This window comes from Lissotriton helveticus, chromosome 7, assembly GCF_964261635.1.
Source record: "Lissotriton helveticus chromosome 7, aLisHel1.1, whole genome shotgun sequence".
In the NCBI taxonomy this organism is placed as follows: domain Eukaryota; kingdom Metazoa; phylum Chordata; class Amphibia; order Caudata; family Salamandridae; genus Lissotriton; species Lissotriton helveticus.
Window position 1 is genome coordinate 1,496,164,634 of NC_136068.1, and position 22,939 is coordinate 1,496,187,572.

The following is a 22,939-nucleotide window of genomic DNA, read 5'->3' on the forward strand; positions in this document are numbered from 1 at the left end:
CCCTCCTCCCCATGGCAGGCTCGATATTTCCATCTGGCCTTCTATTCTGACCTTGAAAGCAGAGTTCAACAAGATGAGTTGAATAGGAGGTCTTTTGTCCCAGAAGGAAGTCCCCCTTACATCTGCGCGTGAGACATTCGTCCTTCACGTTGCAAACACTCGTACTGAGGTAAATGCCTTATTAAACACAGATCTGCCCCTGCATCTACTAATGAGTCCCTTAGTTGCTCATGAACTAGATTGTTCTAGTGCCGGGATTATGGCCTGCGAAGCGGCTCATGGGGTTCTAGGCAATTGGAATATTTGGACTGCGGCCAATGACTTTCTGGCGCGCAGTTATCTTGAAGTAAGTCTGAGTTGTCCTCTGATGGTACTAGAGGCTCCGGCGATAGAGGAACATGTCTGTTCTTTCCCTTTACTTAATTGGATGGCTGAAATGTTCATGGATGATAACAACTTCCTATTGGAGGCAGTTGCAACATATGGTGCTTATACACTGTTGAATTGAAGTATGGATTTTTTTTTCTGCTTCATAAACACGTACTGAACTTGTGAATATTTTGATTTATTGCCTTATTTTTTCACACCATGGCCGCCCGTCATTGGTTTCACTAACTTGGATACTTTAATTTGGATTTTTACTCCCAATTCTCAAGCTTGGCAACATTTCCTGAACTTGGTTCTGTCTCATTCGAACTTGAACTCTGCGTTCTATGAAGCTTGCCCCAGTTATTGTGCATTCCCCGAACAAGGGTGGGTGTGGTATGGTTTAGGGCCTCTTTTTGCGTGCATGTTATGTTAGAATGGCTCATTAGAAGTTTATACGCCATTTTACCTTTTGCTGCTTTATGCACATGACACTGCTTAGCTGTTTTTGCAAGTTAGCTTTCACAAAGGTCTATACATGAGAAAAGGTTTGTTTTTCGACATCTCTAGACATACATCGTGCCCCCAGTCTGTACAGTGAGTGCTGAGCCACTAAGGTTATCATAACATGTGAGCCTGTTTATCCGCATGTCCGTGTAACACATTCTAGACGCAACATTTTGGTAGCTGCTAGCCAAGCAAGATTATGGCGTCTTTATCATAGCACACTTGCCATAATTTCACACACTTGGAAGATTCCAGGGATGCAGAGAGACTTACTGATACAGATGTAATTTACACTTACTGAGCGGAAAGGTAATGGGGTCACCCAAAACAAGCTCAAGAGACCTTCTATAGCTTATAATACATAGTTCCTGTTTAGGGAGGGTGTTTAAAATAGGCGCTGTATCACCTGTTTGCACTATCATTATAATATGATTCCTCCTTTTGTATTTTATGGAGTTGTAACCATGCTGACCATATTAGTCTTAATCATATGTCTGCTTATGTTGACTAAAATACTGCGCCTGAGCTCACGTTGTTAAAATAAATATTTTAACCTTACTATGTCTCTTTTTTACTCCAGTTGTGGACTGGTATGAGAGTATAACAAAAGAGATGGTCCTAAGGCGCATGTTCTAGGTTATCTAATCATCGGTTATTTTGCTATAGGACGAAGAGCTAATGTGACACTGATTGCTAGCTGGTTGGGGTTTCTAGGTACTGAGGTGAGTTTCTGGTACACCACAATTCACTAATGTCCTAGGTCTCTGTGCACTGTTCTGTGTATGAGCAGAAATCGGAATTCCAACCGGCACTGAAGAAGAAGAAGGATACATTTCCATATCAGAAGTCGACGACTCAGACATGGAAGAGGACTTCAGCGTCACTACGGGTCAACGAACTGCGAGTAACAATCCCCAACTGCCCTCAAAAACGCCAAAGACTCTGGTTACACTTTCGCCTTCGGGCTCAGGTCGACACTGTGATACTATTAAAGACGCCCCGCCTTCGAGCCCGGCTATAAAACATAAAGACAAGCCCTCAGGCTCTGGATCGAGCCAACCCCGTGCAGGTGTCGACCCTACATCTTAGGCACTGAAACACAAGGCTAAGTCTGACGCTCCACTGTCTGCACCAAAGACATCTTCTGCACCGAAAGACTCACACTCGCCCAAGACTTCGGAGCTGATTCAACCGAAAGCTTCGGAACCAACACTGGCTAAACCGAAAGCATCTGAGCCGAAAGCAGTTAAAGGGAAAATTTCGGAACCAAAACTGAAAGAAAAGCCTTCCGATCTAAAACAGTGGAAAACCAAGCCTTCGGAGCCAAAACAACCTGCGCCTAAGGGCACCGAGCCTAAAAACACTTAAGCCCCCCTAAACATCCATCCAAAGAATTTCTTCCACATGACTCTGGATCCGAAGCAAAAACAGCTGCATATTGACCCGGACCTTGGGAAACTTCGAGCAACACTTCGCAAAAAACAGAAACTGGACCTCCCTGAAGACTACCACCTACCTCTGAAGAAAAAAGACATGGGTACTAATCTCTCTCCCCCTTGCATACCTCCCTCTCCTTCACCTTTTAACCCACATCTGCTAATTTCGCCAGCAAATTCACCACCACCACATTTTTCACCTGGGCCACAGGATGATAATGATAATGATGGGGATGGAGATGAAGACTGAAATGGGGAAGGGGATGGGCATGATAATCAGGACAGCATTCCACAGGACCCGCCCATGGGATGATTATGATAAAGACCCAGATTACACTAATGACCCCGATTTTTACCCCTCAATACCATCACCATCTGATGACAATATTGGTTTTGCACATCTCGTTAATAGATCTGTTCAATACCATGGGGTGGAATTACATACTTATCCCTTAGAAGAGGATTTTCTAGTGGAAACTTTCGCTACCTCACAAAAAACAACAAACACACTGCCCATGCTTAAAGGTATGATAAAACACGCTAATGAGGTATTCAAAGACCCTGTTAGAGCCAGAATACTGACGCCAAGGGTAGACAAAAAATATAAAACAGCTCCTACAGACCCAATTTACATCAGGGTTTAGGTACCTTTAGATTTGCTTGTTGTTGCAAATGCACGGAAAAGTTCCAGACAACAGGTGACGCCCCTCCACCTGACAAATAATCAAAATTTATCGATGCATCGGGCAAGAGAATCGTATCTCAAGCTGCCAATCATTGGCGCATTGCCAATGCACAAGCTCTCCTGGCGCGGTATGATAGAGCTCACTATGACGAGCTAGAAAAACTGATGCAACACTTACCAGACCAAGATAAAGCTCATGACCTCATTCAAGAGGGTAAGATTATCACAAACGCTTCCATCAAATGTGCCCTTGACGCAGCTGACACAGCCTCGCGTGCCAGTAACACCAGCGTTTTCCTACGCCGACACGCTTGTCTTCGAATCTCAGGATTCAAACAAGAAGTACAGTCAGCACTCCTTAATCAGCCATTTGATCAACAACACCTTTTTGACCCCACAGTCGATTCTTCATTGGAAAAAATTAAGAAAGACACCGAGACTGCTCAAGCCAAGGGGGCATTACAACTACCCTCCAATAGAGGTTCTTTTCATCGCTCCTTTATAGGGGTGGCTCAAAAACGGCTGCAACAGAGAACCCCTCCTTATCTTATAAAAGCCCCAATCAATCCTCCTCATCCATAGGAGATTTTGGGGGAGGATACAGAGGGAATAACAATAGAGGAAGGGGCAGGGGAAACTTCACCCACACTAACCCTACCACCAAACAGTGACTTTCCTCCACTACCCCTGATCATTCCACTCCTATCGGGGGACGTCTATCACAGTTCCTACCTGTCTGGAATTCAATCACAACAGACAAGTGGGTAAGACAAATTATCCAGTTTGGTTACTGCCTGGAACTCACTTTTACCCCCTCCCCCCAACATTCCTCCCAGACAATGTCCAATGTCCTCGGAACATCTTACACTTCTCAAACAAGAGGTTCTCTCTCTATTACAAAAACATGCAATAGAACCAGTCCCCTTGCCTCACCAAAGCACAGGGGTTACTCCATCTATTTTCTGATCCCAAAAAAGGACCCTCTCAGGCCCATATTGAAACTTAGACCGCTAAACCTTTACATTTCGTCGGACCACTTCTACATGGTCACTCTTCAACAGGTGCTCCAACTACTTCAACAAGCCAACTTTCTCTCTCACTGGATTTAAAGGACGCCTACTTTATTCTCATTCACCCCGCTCACTGGAAATATCTCAGGTTCATGGTAGATGGTCAACACTACCAGTTCAAGGTCCTCCCATTCGGGGTAACTACAGCACCCAGAGTCTACACAAAGTGTCTCGCAGTAGTTGCAGCCCACATAGGAAGACCGCACATTCATGTTTTCCCTTATCTAAACAACTGCTCATAAAAGCCAAGTCACACAGCAGCTGTGTACAACACACACACAAAACAATCCCGCTGCTTCACCACTTGGGTTTCACGGTAAACCTCACCAAATCCCACCTCCAACCATCCGACATAAAAAAATATCTAGGGGCTAAAACGGCTCTAGCATACCCCAACCTAGTCAGGATAAGTGCCATACAAGCTCCAAGACAAACATTTCAGCCTCAACACTCACTACCAGTGCAAGTGTTCATGCAGTTAATCGGGATGATAGCCTCTTGCTTTCTCATCGTCTCTTATGCAAAACTCCAGATGCGTCCCTTACAGGAGTGTTTGGCACATCAGTGGAACCAGGCTCAAGGTCAGCTAACAGATCTGGTGTTGGTAGACGACCGCACCCATCGCTTTCTGCAGTGGTGGAACACACAAAACCTTTCCAAAGGGCGGCCGTTCCTCGACCCGGTTCCGAAAGTAGTGCAACAGACGCAACGCTCACCGGCTGGGGGGCTCATCTTCAAACCCATACCATTCAGGGCATATGGACCCCTCAACAAAAACAATTACACATAAATTACCTGGAATTGTTGGCAATCTTGCGAGTGTAAAAATCTTTTCAACTCCACCTCGTGAGCAAAGCTGTCCTAGTCCGTACAGACATGACAGCAATGTATTATATACAAAAACAGAGGGGCACACACTCTCTGCAGCTTTCACACCTAGCTCAAAGCATATGGAGATGGGCCATTTCTCAAAACATATATCTCCTTGCAGAACACCTCCCAGGAGTACAGAATCAAATTGCGGATCTACTCAGTCGCCAAAAACAGCAGATCCACAAATGGGAACTTCATCCTCAAGTTCCGTTTCCATTCTTTCAAATGTGGGGCCACCCAGAAATAGAGCTGTTAGCCGCAAACCAAAACGCAAAATGCCCAAGCTTCGCATCCAGGTACCCACACCCATTGTCCAGAGGCAATGCGCTATGGATGAACTTTTCAGGCAAATTTGCTCACGCTTTTCTGCCTCTCCCGCTTATTCGGCTAGTGGGTCGGAAGCTCAAACCGCATTCCCTCACAATGACCCTGTTTGCTCCAACATGAGCCCGACAGCCATGGTTCACAACCCTTTTGGAACTATCAGTAGTTCCTCATCAAAGCTACGCCTCTCACCCAAGCTTCTAACTCAGAACCATGGAGAGATAAGACATCCAGATTCCGGTCAACTCAACCTTGCGATCTGGCACCTGAAATCTTAGAGTTTGGCTACCTCAATCTCCTGCCAGACTGCCTGAACATCATTAAAGAGGCTAGACGTCCTACCACCAGAACTTGCTATGCCTCAAAGTGGAAAAGATTTATAATTTATTGTACAATCAACCAAATCAATCCACTGGATGCTTCTATTCAAAACATCATTTGTTACCTTTTGCATCTACAACAATGTAGCCTAGCGTATACATCCATTATACTACATCTCGCTGCCACAGCAGCCTATCTCCAATATAGACAACACTTTTCTTTGTTTAGAGTACCAGCTATCAAAACGTTTATGGAAGGATTTAAAAGAATAATTCCACCTAGAGTTCCACCCGCTCCAATATGGAACTTAAATGTGGTCCTTACCAGACCCATGGGTCCCCCATTTGAACCTATGCATAAATGTGAATTACAATTTCTTACCTGGAAAGTAGCTTTCCTGGTTGCAATGATCTCTCTCAGAAGAGTCGTTGAACTCCAGGCATTAACCATACAAGAACCATTTCCACAAATTCACCATAACAAAGTGGTTCTTAAGACTAACCCAAAGTTTCTACCTAAAGTCATGTCTGCTTTCCTCCTTTACCAGTCTGTAGTACTCCCAGTATTTTTCTCTCTACCAGACTCAGTTGCAGAACGAACTCTTGACACGCTAGACATGAAAAGAGCGATACTTTACTACATTGAAAGAACAAAATTCTTTAGAAATACTAAACAACTTTTTGTTGCTTTCTCCCCACCTCATAAGTGCAATCCTATCTCAAAAATCGGGATTGCAAGGTGGATTGTTAAATGAATCCAAATATGCTATGCTAAAGCCAAACGCACATTAACCATTTTCCTTAGAGCTCACTGCACACATAAACTAGGGGCATCTATGGCTTTCTTAGGGAACATTCCCCTAGATGACATCTGCAAAGCAGCAACTTGGTCTACACCACATACCTTCACAAAACACTATTGTGTAGACGTACAGGCAAAACAACAAGCTAGTGTTGGCCAGGTAGTAGTAAGAACACTTTTTCAAACCACTGCAACAGATACAGGTAGCCACAGCTAAAGAGGTAACTGCTGTATAGTCTATGCACAAGTATACGATTTACAGCTCATATGCCTCAAATGGAAAATGCATACCATTATGCATCTGTTCATGGAATGTAGAGCTGTAGATTCGTATACGCCCACCTGCCTCCCCGGATACCTCTATCTGCTCCAGTATTATCTTACTTAGATACTTTACACATGGACATCCTTTTCTACTTCTTACTAACTCAATCATAACCCTCCATGGCAAAACAATCTAGAGATGGAGTCAATGCCCATGTGCACTACCGTCCTAAGGAGGAGTCACCTACCTCGTGACCACAAAGACTTTTTCCATGACAAAAACAAAGTGCAAACATCTGAGCCCAACACCAGATGGCGATCTATGCACAAGTATACACATCTACAGCTCTACATGCCAAGAAGTTCAAGTTCAAGAATTTATATAGCGCACTACTCACCCAGAGGGTCTCAAGGCGCTTGGGGAGGGGGTTAATTATTTATCGAATAGCCAGGTTTTAAGTTCTTTTCTGAAGGAGATATGGTTCTGTGTAAGGCGGAGGTGAGTGGGAAGTGAGTTCCAGGTCTTGGCTGCCAAGTAGGAGAAGGATCTACCTCCCATGGTGGATCTTTGGATACGCGGCACTGCGGCGAGGGCTTGATTGGAGGATCTTAGTTGGCGGGAGGGTGTGTAGAAGGACAGTCGAGTGTTGAGGCATTTGGGTCCTAGTTTGTAGAGGGCCTTGTGTGCGTGGGTGAGGAGACGGAACGTTATTCTCTTGTTGACGGGGAGCCAGTGGAGGTCTTTCAGGTGGCCGGTAATGTGGTCTTGGCGAGGGATGTCCAAGATGAGTCTTGCTGATGCGTTTTGGATGCGTTGGAGTTTTTTCTTAAATTGGCTGTGATTCCGGCGTAGAGGGTGTTTCCGTAGTCTAGTCGACTCGTGACCAGTGCGTGGGTGACAGTCTTTCTTGTTTCGGAAGGGATCCAGCAGAATATTTTTTTGAGCATACGAAGTACGTTGAAGCAGGAGGATGAGACGGCGTTGACTTGTCTGGTCATCGAGAGTGAGGAGTCCAGGATGAAGCCAAGGTTACGTGCGTGGTCTGTGGGTATGGGTGCTGTGCCCAGAGCCGAGGGCCACCATGAGTCGTCCCAGGGAGAGGGGGATGATCCTAGGATGAGCACCTCCGTTTTGTCGGAGTTAAGTTTTAGGCGGCTGTTTTTCATCCATTCGGCTACTTCTTTCATGCCTTCGTGAAGATTGGTTTTGGCGGTGTTAGGGTCTTTGGTGAGGGAAAGGATCAGCGTCAGCGTAGGAGATGATGTTAAGGTTGTGTTGACGCGCGATGGATGCAAGTGGACTCATGTAAACGTTGAAGAGGGTGGGACTGAGTGATGATCCTTGTGGTACACCATAGATGACTTCGGTGGCCTCTGATTTGAATGGGGGAAGTCGGACTCTCTGAGTTCTCCCAGTTAGGAACGAGATGATCCAGTCCAAGGCTTTCCCTTGTATGCCGATGTTGCTGAGGCGTTGTATGAGGGTGCTATGACAGACTGTGTCGAAGGCGGCAGAGAGGTCGAGTAGGATGAGGGCTACTGTTTCTCCGTTGTCCAGTAGTGTTCGGATATCGTCTGTAGCTGCGATGAGGGCTGTTTCGGTGCTGTGTTTGGCTCGAAAGCCGGACTGAGAGGGATCGAGGGAGTTGTTGGATTCAAGGAAGGCGGCGAGTTGGCTATTGACGGCCTTCTCAATGACTTTGGCAGGGAAAGGGAGGAGGGATATGGGGCGGTCGTTTTTAAGTTCAGAAGGGTCTGCTGTGGGTTTTTTCAGGAGGGCGCTGACTTCGGCGTGTTTCCAGCTTTCTGGGAAGGTGGCAGAGTTGAAGGAGCAGTTGATGACATCACGGAGATGGGGTGCGATGATGGAGTCTGCTTTGTTGAAGATGTGGTGGGGACAGGGGTCGGTTGGCGAGCCAGAGTGGATGGAGTTCATTAGGCGGATGGTGTCTTCAGTGGTGATTGGGTTCCAGGCGTTGAGGTTGTTGGAGGGCGGTTTAGGTTCTGAGGGGGGTGGAGAGGATTGTTCGTTGGGACTGTTTCCGAAGCGGTTATGTATGTCGGCAATTTTGTTGTAGAAGAAGGAGGATAACGATTTGCAGAGGTCTTGGGAGGGAGTGATGTCGTTTGAGGCTGCGGTGGGGTTGGTGAATTCTTTGACGATGTTGAATAGTTCCTTGCTGTTGTGGGCGTTGTTGTCGAGTCGATTCTTGAATGCTGATTTCTTGGTGGATCGAATCTGCTGGTGGTGTTTGCGGGTGGCTGCCTTGAAGGTGGTCATATTGTCGGTGGTTGGGTTTTTTCTCCATGTTTTCTCGAGAGTGTGGCATAGCTTCTTGGATTTCTTAAGGTCATCGTTGAACCAAGGGGCCTTTTTGCTGCCTTGTGTGGTGTGATGGTTTTTCAAGGGTGCTAATTCGTCAGCGCTGTGCGTGATCCATTGTTTGAATTTGATGGCCGCTTCGTTTGGGTCCGATGAGGGGGTGGGTGGGTTAAGGTTGAGCGATGTGAGGAGTTGTTCGGTGGTTATTTTGTTCCATTTTCTTCGGGGAATAGGTTGTGGGGGGGTGTGGGTTGAGGTGGTTTGTAGCTGAAGTGAACGCAACTGTGGTCCGTCCAGTGGAGAGCTGTGGTGTGATCGAAGGAGATGTGCTCACTGGAGGTGAAGATAGGGTCGAGCGTGTGTCCGGCTAAATGGGTGGGGGTGTCAACAAGTTGTTTGAGACCAAGATTGGCTAGGTTGTCCAGAAGGGTGGTGGTGTTGCAGTCGTTTTTCTTTTCCAGGTGGAAGTTGAGGTCTCCTAGTAGAATATAGTTTTCGGAGGTGAGGGCATGTGGGCTGATGAAGTCGGTGATGTCTTCGTTAAATTGTGTGCGGGTTCCTGGTGGTCTGTAGATGAGGGTGCCTCTAAGTGTGGTCTTAGGGTCGGTGTGGATCTGGAAATGGAGGTGTTCGGCGGTTGTGAGGTGAACGTCAGAGCTGGTCGTGATTTTGATGGTGTTCTTATGGAAGATGGCGATGCCTCCTCCTGTTTGGATGGTGCGGTCTTTTTGGATAACCTTGTAGTTGTCCGGGATGGCTATGGCGATGTCGGGTGCTGATGATGCGTTCATCCATGTTTTTAGTGAGGAAGGCGACGTCCGGTGATGTAGTGTCGAGTAGATCCCAGATTTCGGTGGCGTGTCTGTGGACTGAGCGGGCGTTCAGCAGGATGCACTTCAGGTGGTTAGGGTCGGAGCTGTGTTTGGGGTTAGTGGATGTGGTATGGGTCTTGATGCAGGTAAATTTGCAGGAGTGTCAGGCGAAGGGGCCATGGGTGTGACCTGGGGCAGCTACGCAGCATTGAGGTGTGCGTCCGGGGTTAAGGGCTAGGAGGGTGGCGGCGTCATACGTTATGCTGGAGGGGTGCGCTTTGCGGGGACCAGGGGGTCTGGCACTGGGCGCGGTCCAGGCGCGGACGGGCGTAGACGGGCTTACCTTTGGCGCACCTTCGGCGCGACCGCTGCGCGTGACCGCTGCGCGCATGGGCATCAGTCATATGTGGATAGTGGAAGGGGAGGGGCGAGGGAGGGTCAGCTGGGAGGCGGGAGCGGGGCGGAGCTACGGGCCTGGAGGCACAGTCAACAAAATGTCCGCAAAAACAAACGTGGGAGCGGGGCGAGTCTGTCTGTGTAAGCAGGCAAGGATATTCACGGCATACAAAGCGTACTTTTGCTCAAGCGCTATAGTGATATGTCAGCAAAGCAACAACAATGATACAGGCAGGAATTCTAATGTGCGCTACATATGCAACAGGCGCTACGTTAAAAAGAGGCACAGAACATATGAACATATGCCTACTGGTAAGTAGCATGTTCCTTCTTCACTATATCTGCATGGTCCCCTACTGTGACTCCCACCCCTTTCCATTGTCTCTAACGGGTTCTTCTTGTGTCCCTTTACTCATCTCTGGCTTTTCTTTGCAGTTCTCATTCCACCTCCAATCTGTCCCTTTGACCTTCTTATCCGTCTCTGTTCTGCAATTCCCAAGTACTGTACAGATGCTCGAGCATTTTGCAGACCCTTTTGGCAGGCTGCAAATAACATATTCTACTAGCCCTTTTCTCAATAGCTGTGTGAAGTTACCACAATTAATTTGCAAATATGGTTTTCAGCTTGAATCTTAATATGAATTCACATGCTTTGCATACCCTGTCATCAGTACTCAGTGCATATATTCCTAAAGTGATATAATCATGCAGTAATGCATTATATCGTCCTATAATTGTCAACACCATGTACTTGGTAGGTACCCCACAATGATTTGTGGAATATCATATGACTAGTTGATTTTGGTATATAAGAGCACAGCAGTCAGTGTCATACACAGATCACTTTGTAGTAACATTTATTTTAAAACACCCTGGAATTCTATAAAATACAACATGACAGTGTAGGTGTCCTTCCCTAAAACTGAGAGAATACAGTGACTTAACACTGGCGCTTACATCATTCTCACATGATGTATGTCATCTGGGTGCACAAGTGACAGTTATTTACATGGGCTAGTGGAAGTAGGAGTACTGAAGGAAGGGTGGTCTGATGTTCAGCTTGAACAGGCCATGGTGTGGGGGTATTTAGCAAGGTGGTGTATGGGTCGGTGTAACCCAGGCCTGTAAGGGCCAGACTGTTATGTCAGAATCAGGCACTTGAGAAGTTAGTAGAGAGACTGCTCTAGTGGGTATTTTTTGTTGAGATAGAGTGGGGTGTCCTGGTTAGGGCTATCCCAGTGTGATACAAAAATGAAAAGGGCTCCCAGGAGGTGGTCAGGCAGACATTACTCCCTTCTTTTTCCACTAACAGATCATCTCTTATTGGATCTGTTCCCCTTCATTATTCCAGATGATGCAATTACCCCAGAGCTTGCAGGAAATGGAGTGCTGAGGGCTCTGAAAGTGGATCAGTAAGTGGACCAGACCTGCAGGTTCCCATTACGGCTATCAATCCTGTGGGTGGGTGTTTTGTCCAGAGTCAGCAATAAATAACAAGCATTTGCAAAGCCAATAGGTCTCGCCTGTGGGCGTGCTATTGGCTTTGGCAATGGGGCGGGGGTGGTGAACGGGAGGAAGGGCGAGCCGGGGTCGTGAACGGGAAGGTGGATTAATTTTGGAAAGTGTGCATGCACTTAATGGAACATCCCGAAACAATATGTTCAAGGCATATGAGCTGCAGATTACACACTGTGCATAGATCGCCACCTAGTGTTGGGCCCGGATGTTTGCAGTTTGTTTTTGTCCTGAAAAGTTCTTTGGAAGTCATGAGATAGGTGACTCCTCCTTTGGACGGTATTGTTTTGATCGCGATCCCCATCGACGCCACTCTTCACGACTTCGAAGTCTTCAATTCCCGTCGTCGACGAAGACCTTCGGGCCTACCTGGGCCTTACTCTCTGGCTCATGGAAAGGACGCCATTCATAAAGTGTCCTCAATGTGGGTCGAAGTTCCCCACACCGATCTACATGAGGTGTGTAACCGTTGCTTCTCCCCGGAGCACGAGGCCAAAGACTGTTCCGCTTGTGCCTCCTCCCGCTCCAAGAAGACGATTCGGGACCGACGAGCTCGAAGAACTATGGCTCGCTCGTCAGCTTAGATCCCGGACGACATCTTTGAAGAGGGCGTCAACGTGCCAGAACAGTAGTGGGCCGAAGAAAGCGCCAGCTCCTCGGATGCCGAAGACTCAGACGTCGAGGACATCACTCCAGCGCATCGGGTCGTAAGTACAAACGTCGGCCCAACCCTTCCTTGACACCCTCCAAAAAGGCTTCGGTCACACCCTCACCTTCGGGCCTGGGGGCACACCTAGAGACTGCTTCCCACGCCCTGCCTTCGGGCCCGGCAAAGAAGCCTACTAAGCCTTCAGGCGGCTCTGGCTCGAGTCAGCCTATTCCCGGAGTCGATCCCATACGACACCGGAAAAGAAGCCATCTTCCTCATCCACTCCGACCGTTGCGTCAACACCCAAGCACTCGGTGCCGAAGACTGGCACCGGCTCATCAACGTCAAAGCTGCGCTCGGAGCCGAGTAAAAAACTGCCTAAAGGTCCAGACTCCCATGCTTGGGAGCCGAAAAAAACCCCGGAACCGAAAAAACACGTTCCGGTTAAGGACATTTCAAAAGGTCACAGTTCTATGCCGAAAGACCCTAGACCAGCTACCGAGTCGGTGCCGGAAAAACCTCCGGAACCGAGAACTTCGACACCGAAAGATCTACCCTCCACAGAAGAGCTTTTTACACCAGATCCTACTCTAAAGACTCTTGTAAAGGATCCCAAGACTGGTCAACTGACTCTTAGCTCCAAGAAGAGACCACTAGAGGCACCTGCACTGTCTCCTCCAAAGAAGAGAGACATTGCAATCTCTCCATTAAGGATCCCTTCTCCACAACCTCCCCATACTATTCCTCCTCATCCACCACATCATTCTCCTACACCATTCCCTAATGCAGATAATGATGTAGATACAGACTCTGATGACACAGGTGGTGGTGCACATGACCCAGTAGGGACTAATAGTCCCCCTCAGTCACCTAATCAATGGGATGATTATACCACCCCTGATGTGCTTTACGTCCCTCAAGATGATGTATATCCCTCCAGGCCTCCCCCCCCCCACCAGAGGACACTATAGGTTTTAACCTACTAGTCCATAGGGCTGCTCAATACCATGGGGTCGATTTGCACACAGGCACTGTGGAGGAAGATTTCTTATTGGACACTTTTGACACTACAGAAAGATCCACTTCCATTTTGCCAATGCTTAAGGGGGTCATTAAGCATGCAACAGAGGTGTTTAAAGATCCTGGCAGGGCTCGAGTCCTCAACCCCAGCATTGAGATAAAATACAAAGCTGCCCCTACAGATCCAGTTTACATTAGAGACCCAGCACCGCTAGATTCCTTAGTAGTTTCATACGCACGATAACGTGCCAATTCACAAACATCAGGTGAGGCCTCACCACCAGATAAGGAATTTAAACTCCTTGACGCCTCCGGCAAACGAACAGCGTCACAGGCAGCTAACATATGGCGCAGTGCCAATACTGAAGTGCTATTGGCAAGATATGACAGGGCACATTATGATGAACTGGAATCCTTAATGCAGCATCTACCAGATAAATATAAACATAGGGCCAATGAACTCATACAGGAAGGTAAAAATATCACCAATACTTCCATTTGTTGTGCCCTAGATGCCCCAGATACTGCCTCAAGGGCAATTAGTACCAGTGTCCTTTTGCGTAGGCATGCCTGCCTACGTATTTCAGGTTTCAAACCTGAAGTACAAAATTCCATCGTCAATCAGCCATTTGATGAGAAAAACCTATTTGGCCCTAATGTCGATGTATCTTCAGAAAAAATGAAAAAAGACACCGACACAGCTACATCTTTGGGAGCCTTGCAATTGCAAGCTCCCAAACGTTCTTTTCGTTGCTCATTATATAGAGGCAACACAAGAGGCTACTCCTCCGATAGCCCCTACACTTCCTATAAAACCCCTAGCCAATCCACATTCACTAAGGGCTACCAAAGAGGGGGTTACAGGGGTAACAACAACAAAGGCAGAGGCAAAACCAACAACTCCCGCTCTGCCTCCACCCCTACCCAATGACTTTCCTCCACTTCCCCCCCACCCTTCCACTCCGGTGGGGGGAAGACTACAACAATTCCTTCCTGCCTGGACCAACATCACATCAGATGGTGGGTGCGACAAATTATTCAATCAGGTTACTCTCTAGAACTAACATCTACCCCCCAAACATACCACCCAAACAGCACTCAATGTCACAAGAGCATCTATCACTGTTAAAGCAAGAAGTAATATCTCTACTGGAAAAAGGTGCAATAGCACCTGTTCCTCTGCACCAACAAAACAAGGGAATCTACTCCCTATACTGTCTTATCCCAAAGAAGGACGGATCTCTAAGGCCTATTCAAGCCCTCAGACCTCTAAACATATACATACAATCAGACTATTTTCACATGGTCACACTCCAACAAGTCCTTCCTCTTCTGTTACAATAAGACTTCCTTGCTACTCTAGATCTCAAGGACGCATACTTCCACATTCCCATTCACACAGCTCACAGGAAGTATCTCAGATTTCTAATAGACGGGCAGAGCTATCAATTCAAAGTACTCCCATTGGAGCCACAATAGCACAGAGAGTATTTACCAAGTGCCTAGCAGTAGTGGCAGCACATTTACGAAGACAGCACATCCACGTCTTCCCATACCTGGACGACTGGCTCATAAAGCCAGCTCATACAACCAGTGTGTAGAACACACTCATGCCACTATCCAACTGCTTCACAACTTGGGGTTCACAATAACCACACCAAGTCCCATATGCAACCATCCAAAGTTCAAGAATACCTCGGTGCCACAATAAACACCTCAACAGCGCTAGCTTATCCCACTCCAGTAAGTATAGCCAGCATGCAAGCTCTTCTCACAAAGTTTCAGCCACAACACTCCCTTCCAGCACGAGTGTTCATGCAGCTCATAGGGATGATGGCCTCTTGCATTTTCATAGTGCCCCATGCAAGACTTCAAATGCGTCCTCTCCAAGAGTGCTTAGCACATCAATGGAACCAGGCTCAAGGTCAATTAACAGACCTAGTGTTGGTGGACGGTCGGACTCATTGCTCTCTGCAGTGGTGGAACACCAAAAACCTTTCCAAAGGACGAATGTTCCTCGAGTCAGTTCCTCAGATAGTCTTGACAGCGGGCGCATTGCTCTCCGGCTGGGGAGCCCACCTACTGCAACACACCATGCAGGGCAGGTGGACACCCCAACAAAGGTTACTCCACATCAACCACCTGGAGTTACTAGCCATATTCCTAGCATTGAAAGTTTTCCAAAAACAGGTATCAAACAAAGCTGTGTTAGTCCGCACGGACAACATGACAGCCATGTATTACATACAGAAACAGGGCGGAACTCACTCCCTGCAACTCTCTCAGCTAGCATAAAACATATGGCGGTGGGCTATACCTCAAAACATATTCCTCTTAGCCCAGCATGTTCCAGGAGTACAAAATACCATAGCAGATGTGTTAAGTCGTCAGTCACAACAAATCCACGAGTGGGCACTTCATCCGCAAGTTCTTCAACCATTCTTTCAGATGTGGGGGAAACCTCAGATAGACCTCTTTGCCACCCACGAAAACGCCAAATGCCCAAGCTTCGCTGCCAGATATCCACACCCACTGACCAAAGGCAATGCGATATGGATGAACTGGTCCGGCAAATTTGCGTACGCTTTTCCGCCTCTACCACTCATGCCACTAGTAGTACGCAAACTACAGCAGCATTCTCTAACCCTCATCCTAGTTGCTCCAACGTTGGCCAGACTGCTACAACGGTCTGTATTACCGCACCAAAAGCTATACCTATCTCCACGCCTTTTAACCCAGAACCGTGGAGAGATCAGACACCCGGACCCAGCTCAGCTCAACCTTGCGATCTGGCTCCTGAAATCCTAGAATTCGGATACCTTAACCTTCTTCCTGACTGTATGAACGTCATAAAAGAGGCTAGACGCCCAACCACTAGAGCATGCTAGGCAACCAAGTGGAAACGCTTTGTAATATATTGTCACAACAACAATATTAATCCTCTAGATGTGTCTATTCAACACATCATAGCATACTTATTACAACTTCAAAATTTTAATTTAGCCTACAAGTCTATTAGACTGCATCTTGCTGCCATAGCAACATATCTACAGAACAGACAGCATCTATCTCTGTTCAGAGTTCCTGCTATTAAAGCTTTCATGGAAGGCCTCAAGCGAATAATTCCTCCCAGGGTACCACCTTCACCAGTGTGGAATTTAAACACTGTTCTCACACGGCTAATGGGACCTCCCTTCGAACCTTTACATAAATGTGAACTACAATTTTTAACATGGAAGGTTGTGTTCCTAGTAGCCATTACTTCACTACGGAGAGTTAGTGAACTACAAGCACTAACCATTCAAGAACCTTTCTTGTAAATGCATCACAATAAAGTCGTTCTCCGTACCAATCCAAAATTCCTTACCAAAGTCATCTCTCCCTTCCACCTCAATCAATCTGTGGAACTCCCTGTGTTCTTCTTACAGCCACAAACAGTAGCAGAAAGAGCTCTTCATACCCTAGATGTCAAAAGAGAATTGTTATACTACATTGAAAGAATACAACCCTTTCATAAGACCAAACAACTTTGTGTGTCTTTCTCACCACCACACAAGGGCAACCCTATATCAAAATCTGAGTTAGCTAGGTGGATTGTTAAATGCATACAAATTTGCTATCACACAGCTAAACGTACGTTATCTGTTCCTCCTAAAGCCCACTCTATAAGGAAGATGGGGGCTTCCATGTCATTTTTAGGGAACATTCCCTTAGGTGACATCTTCAAAGCATCTACACCGCACACATTCACAAAACACTATTTTGTAGATGTGCAAACTAAACAATAAGCTAATGTGGGCCAGGCTGTTCTTAAAACACTATTTCAAACTACTGCAACGGATAGACGCTAAGAGTGGGTACTGCTATACAATCTATGCACAGTGTGTAATCTGCAGCTCATGTGCCTCGAACGGAAAATGCTACTTGCCAGTATGCATCTGTTCTTGGCATGTAGAGCTGCAGAGTTACACACGCCCACCCGGCTACCCTTTCTGATCCAGTATTATCTTAATTAGAAACAGCTTACATGGATATCCTTCTATTTCTTGCAAAGCTCCATCATTTCCCTAATGGCGAAAAACAATCTGAGGAGGAAGCCGATGCCCATGCGCAATGTGGTCCAAAGGAGGAGTCACCTATCTCATGACTTCCAAAGAACTTTTCAGGACAAAAACAAACTGCAAACATCCGGGCCCAACACTAGGTGGCGATCTATGCACAGTGTGTAACTCTGCAGCTCTACATGCCAATAACAGATGCATACTGGTAAGTAGCATTTTCCATTTGCATTCCAATCATGAACTATATTTGTTTAACAATGCTACTTAGCAAACATTCAGTCATTATGATAACATGTTTGTTGTGACCGAAGTAATAAAAAGGCTGCATGCTGATCCGTAAGGGTGCTCGTAAACCAGAATTGCCTAGCTTGTTGTTGTAGGCAAACACAGACTACATGTCCAAGGCCTGCTCCTCCTTCCCGGCATTGCTCTGCCACGATATTATAGGAGCTGGCGAGTGGGCCGCCCTTGCTACAATGAAGCTGCAAACAGCTGGCAATTCTACACAGAAAATAGAAAAATGCATAAACAAAATGCTAGACCTAACCTAACCGTATATATACCGTATATAGCTGCTTGCATTTTCACTGTGCATGCTAACACAAATGTAAGAGGCTGGAAGTCTCTATCAGGTGACAAGTTACTTAACTCTGGCAACTCTTTTATCTAGTAGAGACTATATCCATCTGCAGATTCCTTACCGACCCACCCATCCTCACGCCTCTGCAAACTTTTCCACACCAGTGGTCAGTGTTTATCATGGCTCCGTACTTCTGGTGACAAAAGTTGTCAAAAGAAATGTCAGCACCCGTGGGGGGCACCTACATTCCGGCGTAGACAAAGCTGAGGACGCATGAGGAGCCAAACTACGCCACCTGCTACCATGCATGGGTACTGTTCACGAAAACTCTTCTGGATCCAGTCTGATGCCTCGGAAATTCTGTGGTAAGGAGCCTGCGGTTAGATATGGTCTCTACCAAATAAATCCTTACTAACGGCTAGGGCGCTCGACCTGGGGATCTGGGTTCGAGTCTCGGTAACTACGCCAAAACCTGTGATTCTGGGCAAATCACTTAATCTCTACGTGCCTAAAATGAATGTGTGTCCTCATGTAACGTAACTGATTCTATGTAAAGCGCTCCGATACCCGGTTCGGGTCTAGTTCGCGATATAAAACTCTGCAAAAAAAAGTAACATGTTTATGCCAGGGGTTCCAAGCTTCATAGGAAGTATTCAGGGAAATATTCTAGATACCTACACTGGAGAACCAAAGGTACAGGTGAGTAGCTCTTAACAAAATGTGCATCTGCTGCAGTCTTCTTTTTTTCACTCTCCCTTTCTCTGTTATTTTGTGTCTATGTAGGAGCTGATGCTGCCTTTTGCCTGTGACAGTGGCTTTACCACACTTTCCTTTATTTTTTGGAATGCATCTGTGTTTCATTGTCTTGTCTCCTAGGTGCTGTGTTTGTGCTGCTTCAATAAATGTATTTCCATAACGAATAACCAAATACTTCCAGCAAAGTGCTAAGCATTCAATGCTTCTATATCAGGTTGAGGTCCCACTAGTAGGTAGTGGGCACTGTTGAAAAATAATGGGCACTAGGCAGAATTCGTCACCTGTTGCAGCACTGTACTCTCTTCAGAGCCTTCACATCTGCCATTGTGTGAATTTCTCTTGCAGAACAAACTGGACATGTGAACTTTACAGCTGGTCCAATGGACGCAGCCATGCAGACAGCGTCTACCTCTGCCAGCTTGCCTTACTGCTCAATGGAGTATGCCCAGGTCTGCTTCCATGGACACCGGGATGCTGTTAAATTCTTTGCATCCGTTCCAGGTAGGAGGAGCAATTTGTATATATATATATATATATATATATATATATATATATATATATATATATATATATATATTTATTTTTTTCAATGTATTTTACAGTGAAATGTATCCTCATGTCAGTTTTTGATTCAGGGATGCATTTCGGGGTAAAAAAAACAATGGCATGAAAAGCACAGGGCCACTCGCGTTCTGGCTGCTTGTGTTATTCCCACGCACTTCTTATAAAATATTCTACTCATTATTACTTGATGTGGCATAATGTAATTTAGGGAGTTTCGCTAAACAGGCCTAATGTGAAAATCCCAATATTACACCAGTGTAGTTTAAATTTCGCCTAGACCTAGTGTTGTCCTAACTCTTTCTCAGATTTTTCCTTCAAAAATTGTATTCTTTCACTCAGCATTTTTATCAACCATCTAGATTACAAAGCCTTTTTCTTGCACTAATGAAGGATTTTTTTCCGTCAAAGTGTCTTCCCTTTTTGTGAAGTGCCCCAATGTTGGAAGAAAAAAGCTCCCTCAGACCCACGCAAATTGTTTGTGGTATGTATGTCTCCTTTACCAAAAGATGCACAAAATGACTCTTAAGGACAGAAAATAAATAAGGCGGAGATGCAAGATGGAAAACTTGAGGGCTCAGAATAGCTCTCCAGGGAGCACTCCAGTTCCACTGCCAAAGTGACAGAATCTCCTAAGAACCCCCACAGAGGGAAATCCATAGACAGAAAAGAAGTGAGAGAAGACATAATGGCATTCGTTCTTACTGTCAACTGACTTGTTTCCCATTGAAGACCACAGTATTGTCGTAGAGCGCATCAACCAGATGTGCTTAATACTGGCACTACTCCTCAAAGCCATTGAGGTGGATACACCCAGTTGCATTGACATCGAACTGACGGTGTCCAGCTCGTTGTCGATACAGACCATATTTTTGACATCATCACAGAGGTCCTCGAGGGCGACACAAGCTCCAGGGCCTTTCTTAATGTCTCCCAATTTAACAAAGAGGCTTTTGACATTAACAGTTTCACCTACTCCCAAACAGAAGCATGGACTAACTCCTGCAGTGGGGTCGTCTGTACAACCTTTGTGACCTCGAAGATTAACAATACTAAGGATCCTATGCAAGTACCTCCAAAGCTTCTTAACGTACCGCATCAACATTAAATGGTGTTTTGTCCTACAAATGTCACCTATTAACACGATGCTAGTGTCACCCTGGCAACCTTCAGGATGAAATATTCGTCCTAAGGATCATCGTTCTCCTGGAGGGGAACCATGCACACCACTTATGCCCAAGGGTCATGGAAGACGCACTTCACCATCTTTAGCTTCATCATGCTCTTCTCACACAATAAAGACTCCTCATATCCACTCCTTCATTGCCTACTGCATCTTCAGCAAGCGTATCACTAGTGGATGTTATTGCAACATTTTATGATATATTGGTATGCTGGTGTGACTGAAGTGAGCATTACACATCCCAGATGACCGTGTCTTTTATAATAGAGATACTGCAAAAAATAGCTTCACCATGGTCTCTCCTCCCATTGGTTCCAGGCATCTTGGAACTATGGAATAAATATTCCCAACGCCGGCAATAGTGAAAGCAGCAAAAATACAGCTTTAATATGGAACAGACATACATTTTTTCTCATGACCTGTCTGACCACTGCAAGGAAGACTGAGGAGATGGTACATGGGGGTTCACTACTCTCTAATCAAGTAATCATCACAGCTGTTGATGTAGAGACATTGACAGCTCATGGTTACTGCCACAGTGTTACCATCAGGCGCTCCTCGTTGAGGATCATGAAATTAAAACCTGTTCCATAGATGAAAATTCTAAAACTGCTCTTCTCTGTTTGGTGAGCATACTGAAGAGGAAATAGCCAGAATGAAAAATTTATCAGAAACCTTATCCCATCCTAACCTAACCTTACATAAGGGCAGGCATTTTTACTTGAAAGGGTTCAGTTCCCTCACTGGCCCTGCCAGCAGAGCCAACAGAAAGAATAGTAGGGCCAGAGATATTAGTAGTATAAAAAGGGTTGAAAAACAAGATGTCTCAAGCTTAACCTACCAACATCTCCATGCACCAACCCTAAAACGGTTATCAGTGATGCCTCAATGCCCCGCCAATGGAGGGGAGTGGTATCTTTCCACATGGAAGAGTGAGTTAAAACCAAAGTCAGCAAAGGTGCGGACTGTTTACAAGTATGGTTACTTGCTTTGGTTCAAAGTGAAACCACCACTAATTCCACCCATACAAACATCAAAGTTCTACCTTATTTTATTCCTACTTGTATAGCGCAAGGCTACCCAATGGGTTCCCGGTGCTAAGCATAACTAGAAATGTCCGACTTGGAGATTAAAATATCCTTGTTCAGTTAAGAAAAAAAACATCCATTTCCTTAAAAAAGCAAGCAACCAAACCCGTTCCTCCTTATCTCAAATGGAAAGTAATGTATTCCAGGCACTTGCTGATGAAAAAGAAAGGCCTGAAAAAAATAATTCACAATAGTAGATCTATCTATAGACAAGTGGAACAAAACTGAAAAGGTGTAAATTTAATTCAGATGGATACATCTGCCTGTGGATTCCTCACCTTATAAATATCCCCGGTGCCAGCATTCCGCAGAATTTTTTCCTAGCTCTCCACGACGACGAGGACATCACAATGCCACGGCTCTGCTCGCGACTCCGCATGACGTCACCGGAGCAATAAGAGAGCCTCGTCGGCGTGGTGATGTCAGTTCCCTTTTTTCCGCGCCGTCAACGCGTAACGGTTTTCTAGCACTCACCATATTTGTAGTATTACTTTGTTGTTCCTTCATTTTTAACTCTTGCTGTTGAGATGTCGTCCTCGAGTGAGTCCGGGTTTAAGCCCTGTAGGGAGTGTGGGGGTCACATGTCCATCACTGACCCCTATGAAGATTGCTTATGGTGTTTGTCGTCGGATCACAACGTAGAGGAATGTTCCAGTTACAGAAAGATGAACCCAAAGGCTCTTAAAGAACGGGAGGCCAAGCTGTTTATGGCTAAGGCAAAGAAGGAAGGAAGAGGACGTAAAAGAGCTACGTCGAAGTCGACAATTTCACATACATCGAAGTCCAGGAAACACAAGAAGAAGAAGAGGCATGGTTCTGTGCGCCGTTCGTCGAAGGGTAAGGCTTCGAGGTCTCGTTCGCCTGTCCCTCGACGTCGTCAGAAAGACTTGGTGTCTCCTTCGCCATCTCCTCGAGTGACTCCGGAGAGATCTCCTTCTCCAAAAGGCACTCCGGTGCAGTCTCCGGCACAGAGGGGTTTGCCGGACTCAGAGGGCTTGCGAGTTCAGGATGATCCTTCTCCTTCTCCTATGCATGAGATTGAACCTGTGGCTCCACCAGTGGATCTGGCTGTTCTGACGTCGGATGCTCCACGTGTGGATACTGGCTCGAATTCATATCCACAGTTTCCAACTTCAGGTTTGGATCCAACGCATTTTTGTAAATGCAATGTATGGAGTATTTGCTAAGACAGCCTTCCCCTCCAGAACACCTTCGGGTACCGTGGGTCCACTGGCCTTCAACTTGGGTGTGCCTCAGCACTATGCCCAGGCACCCTTCGTGCCTTTCATTCAGACGGTGCCGTCATGGTAATTTCCGGCTCCGAGGGTTTTGATGCCGTTTATGGAGT

The 22,939-nt window shown here is 46.2% G+C and overlaps 1 protein-coding gene across 2 annotated transcripts in view; it reads left to right on the top strand.

Moving 5' to 3' along the window:
• LOC144770421 (C-Jun-amino-terminal kinase-interacting protein 4-like) overlaps positions 1 to 22,939 on the top strand; it is a 1,040,418-nt gene that overhangs the window by 994,933 nt on the left and 22,546 nt on the right. For both annotated transcript variants that reach the window (XM_078654929.1, XM_078654928.1), the window contains exon 26: positions 19,105 to 19,260. In XM_078654929.1, coding sequence (XP_078511055.1) covers positions 19,105 to 19,260 — 156 coding nt within the window. The remainder of the gene's footprint in view (positions 1 to 19,104; positions 19,261 to 22,939) is intronic.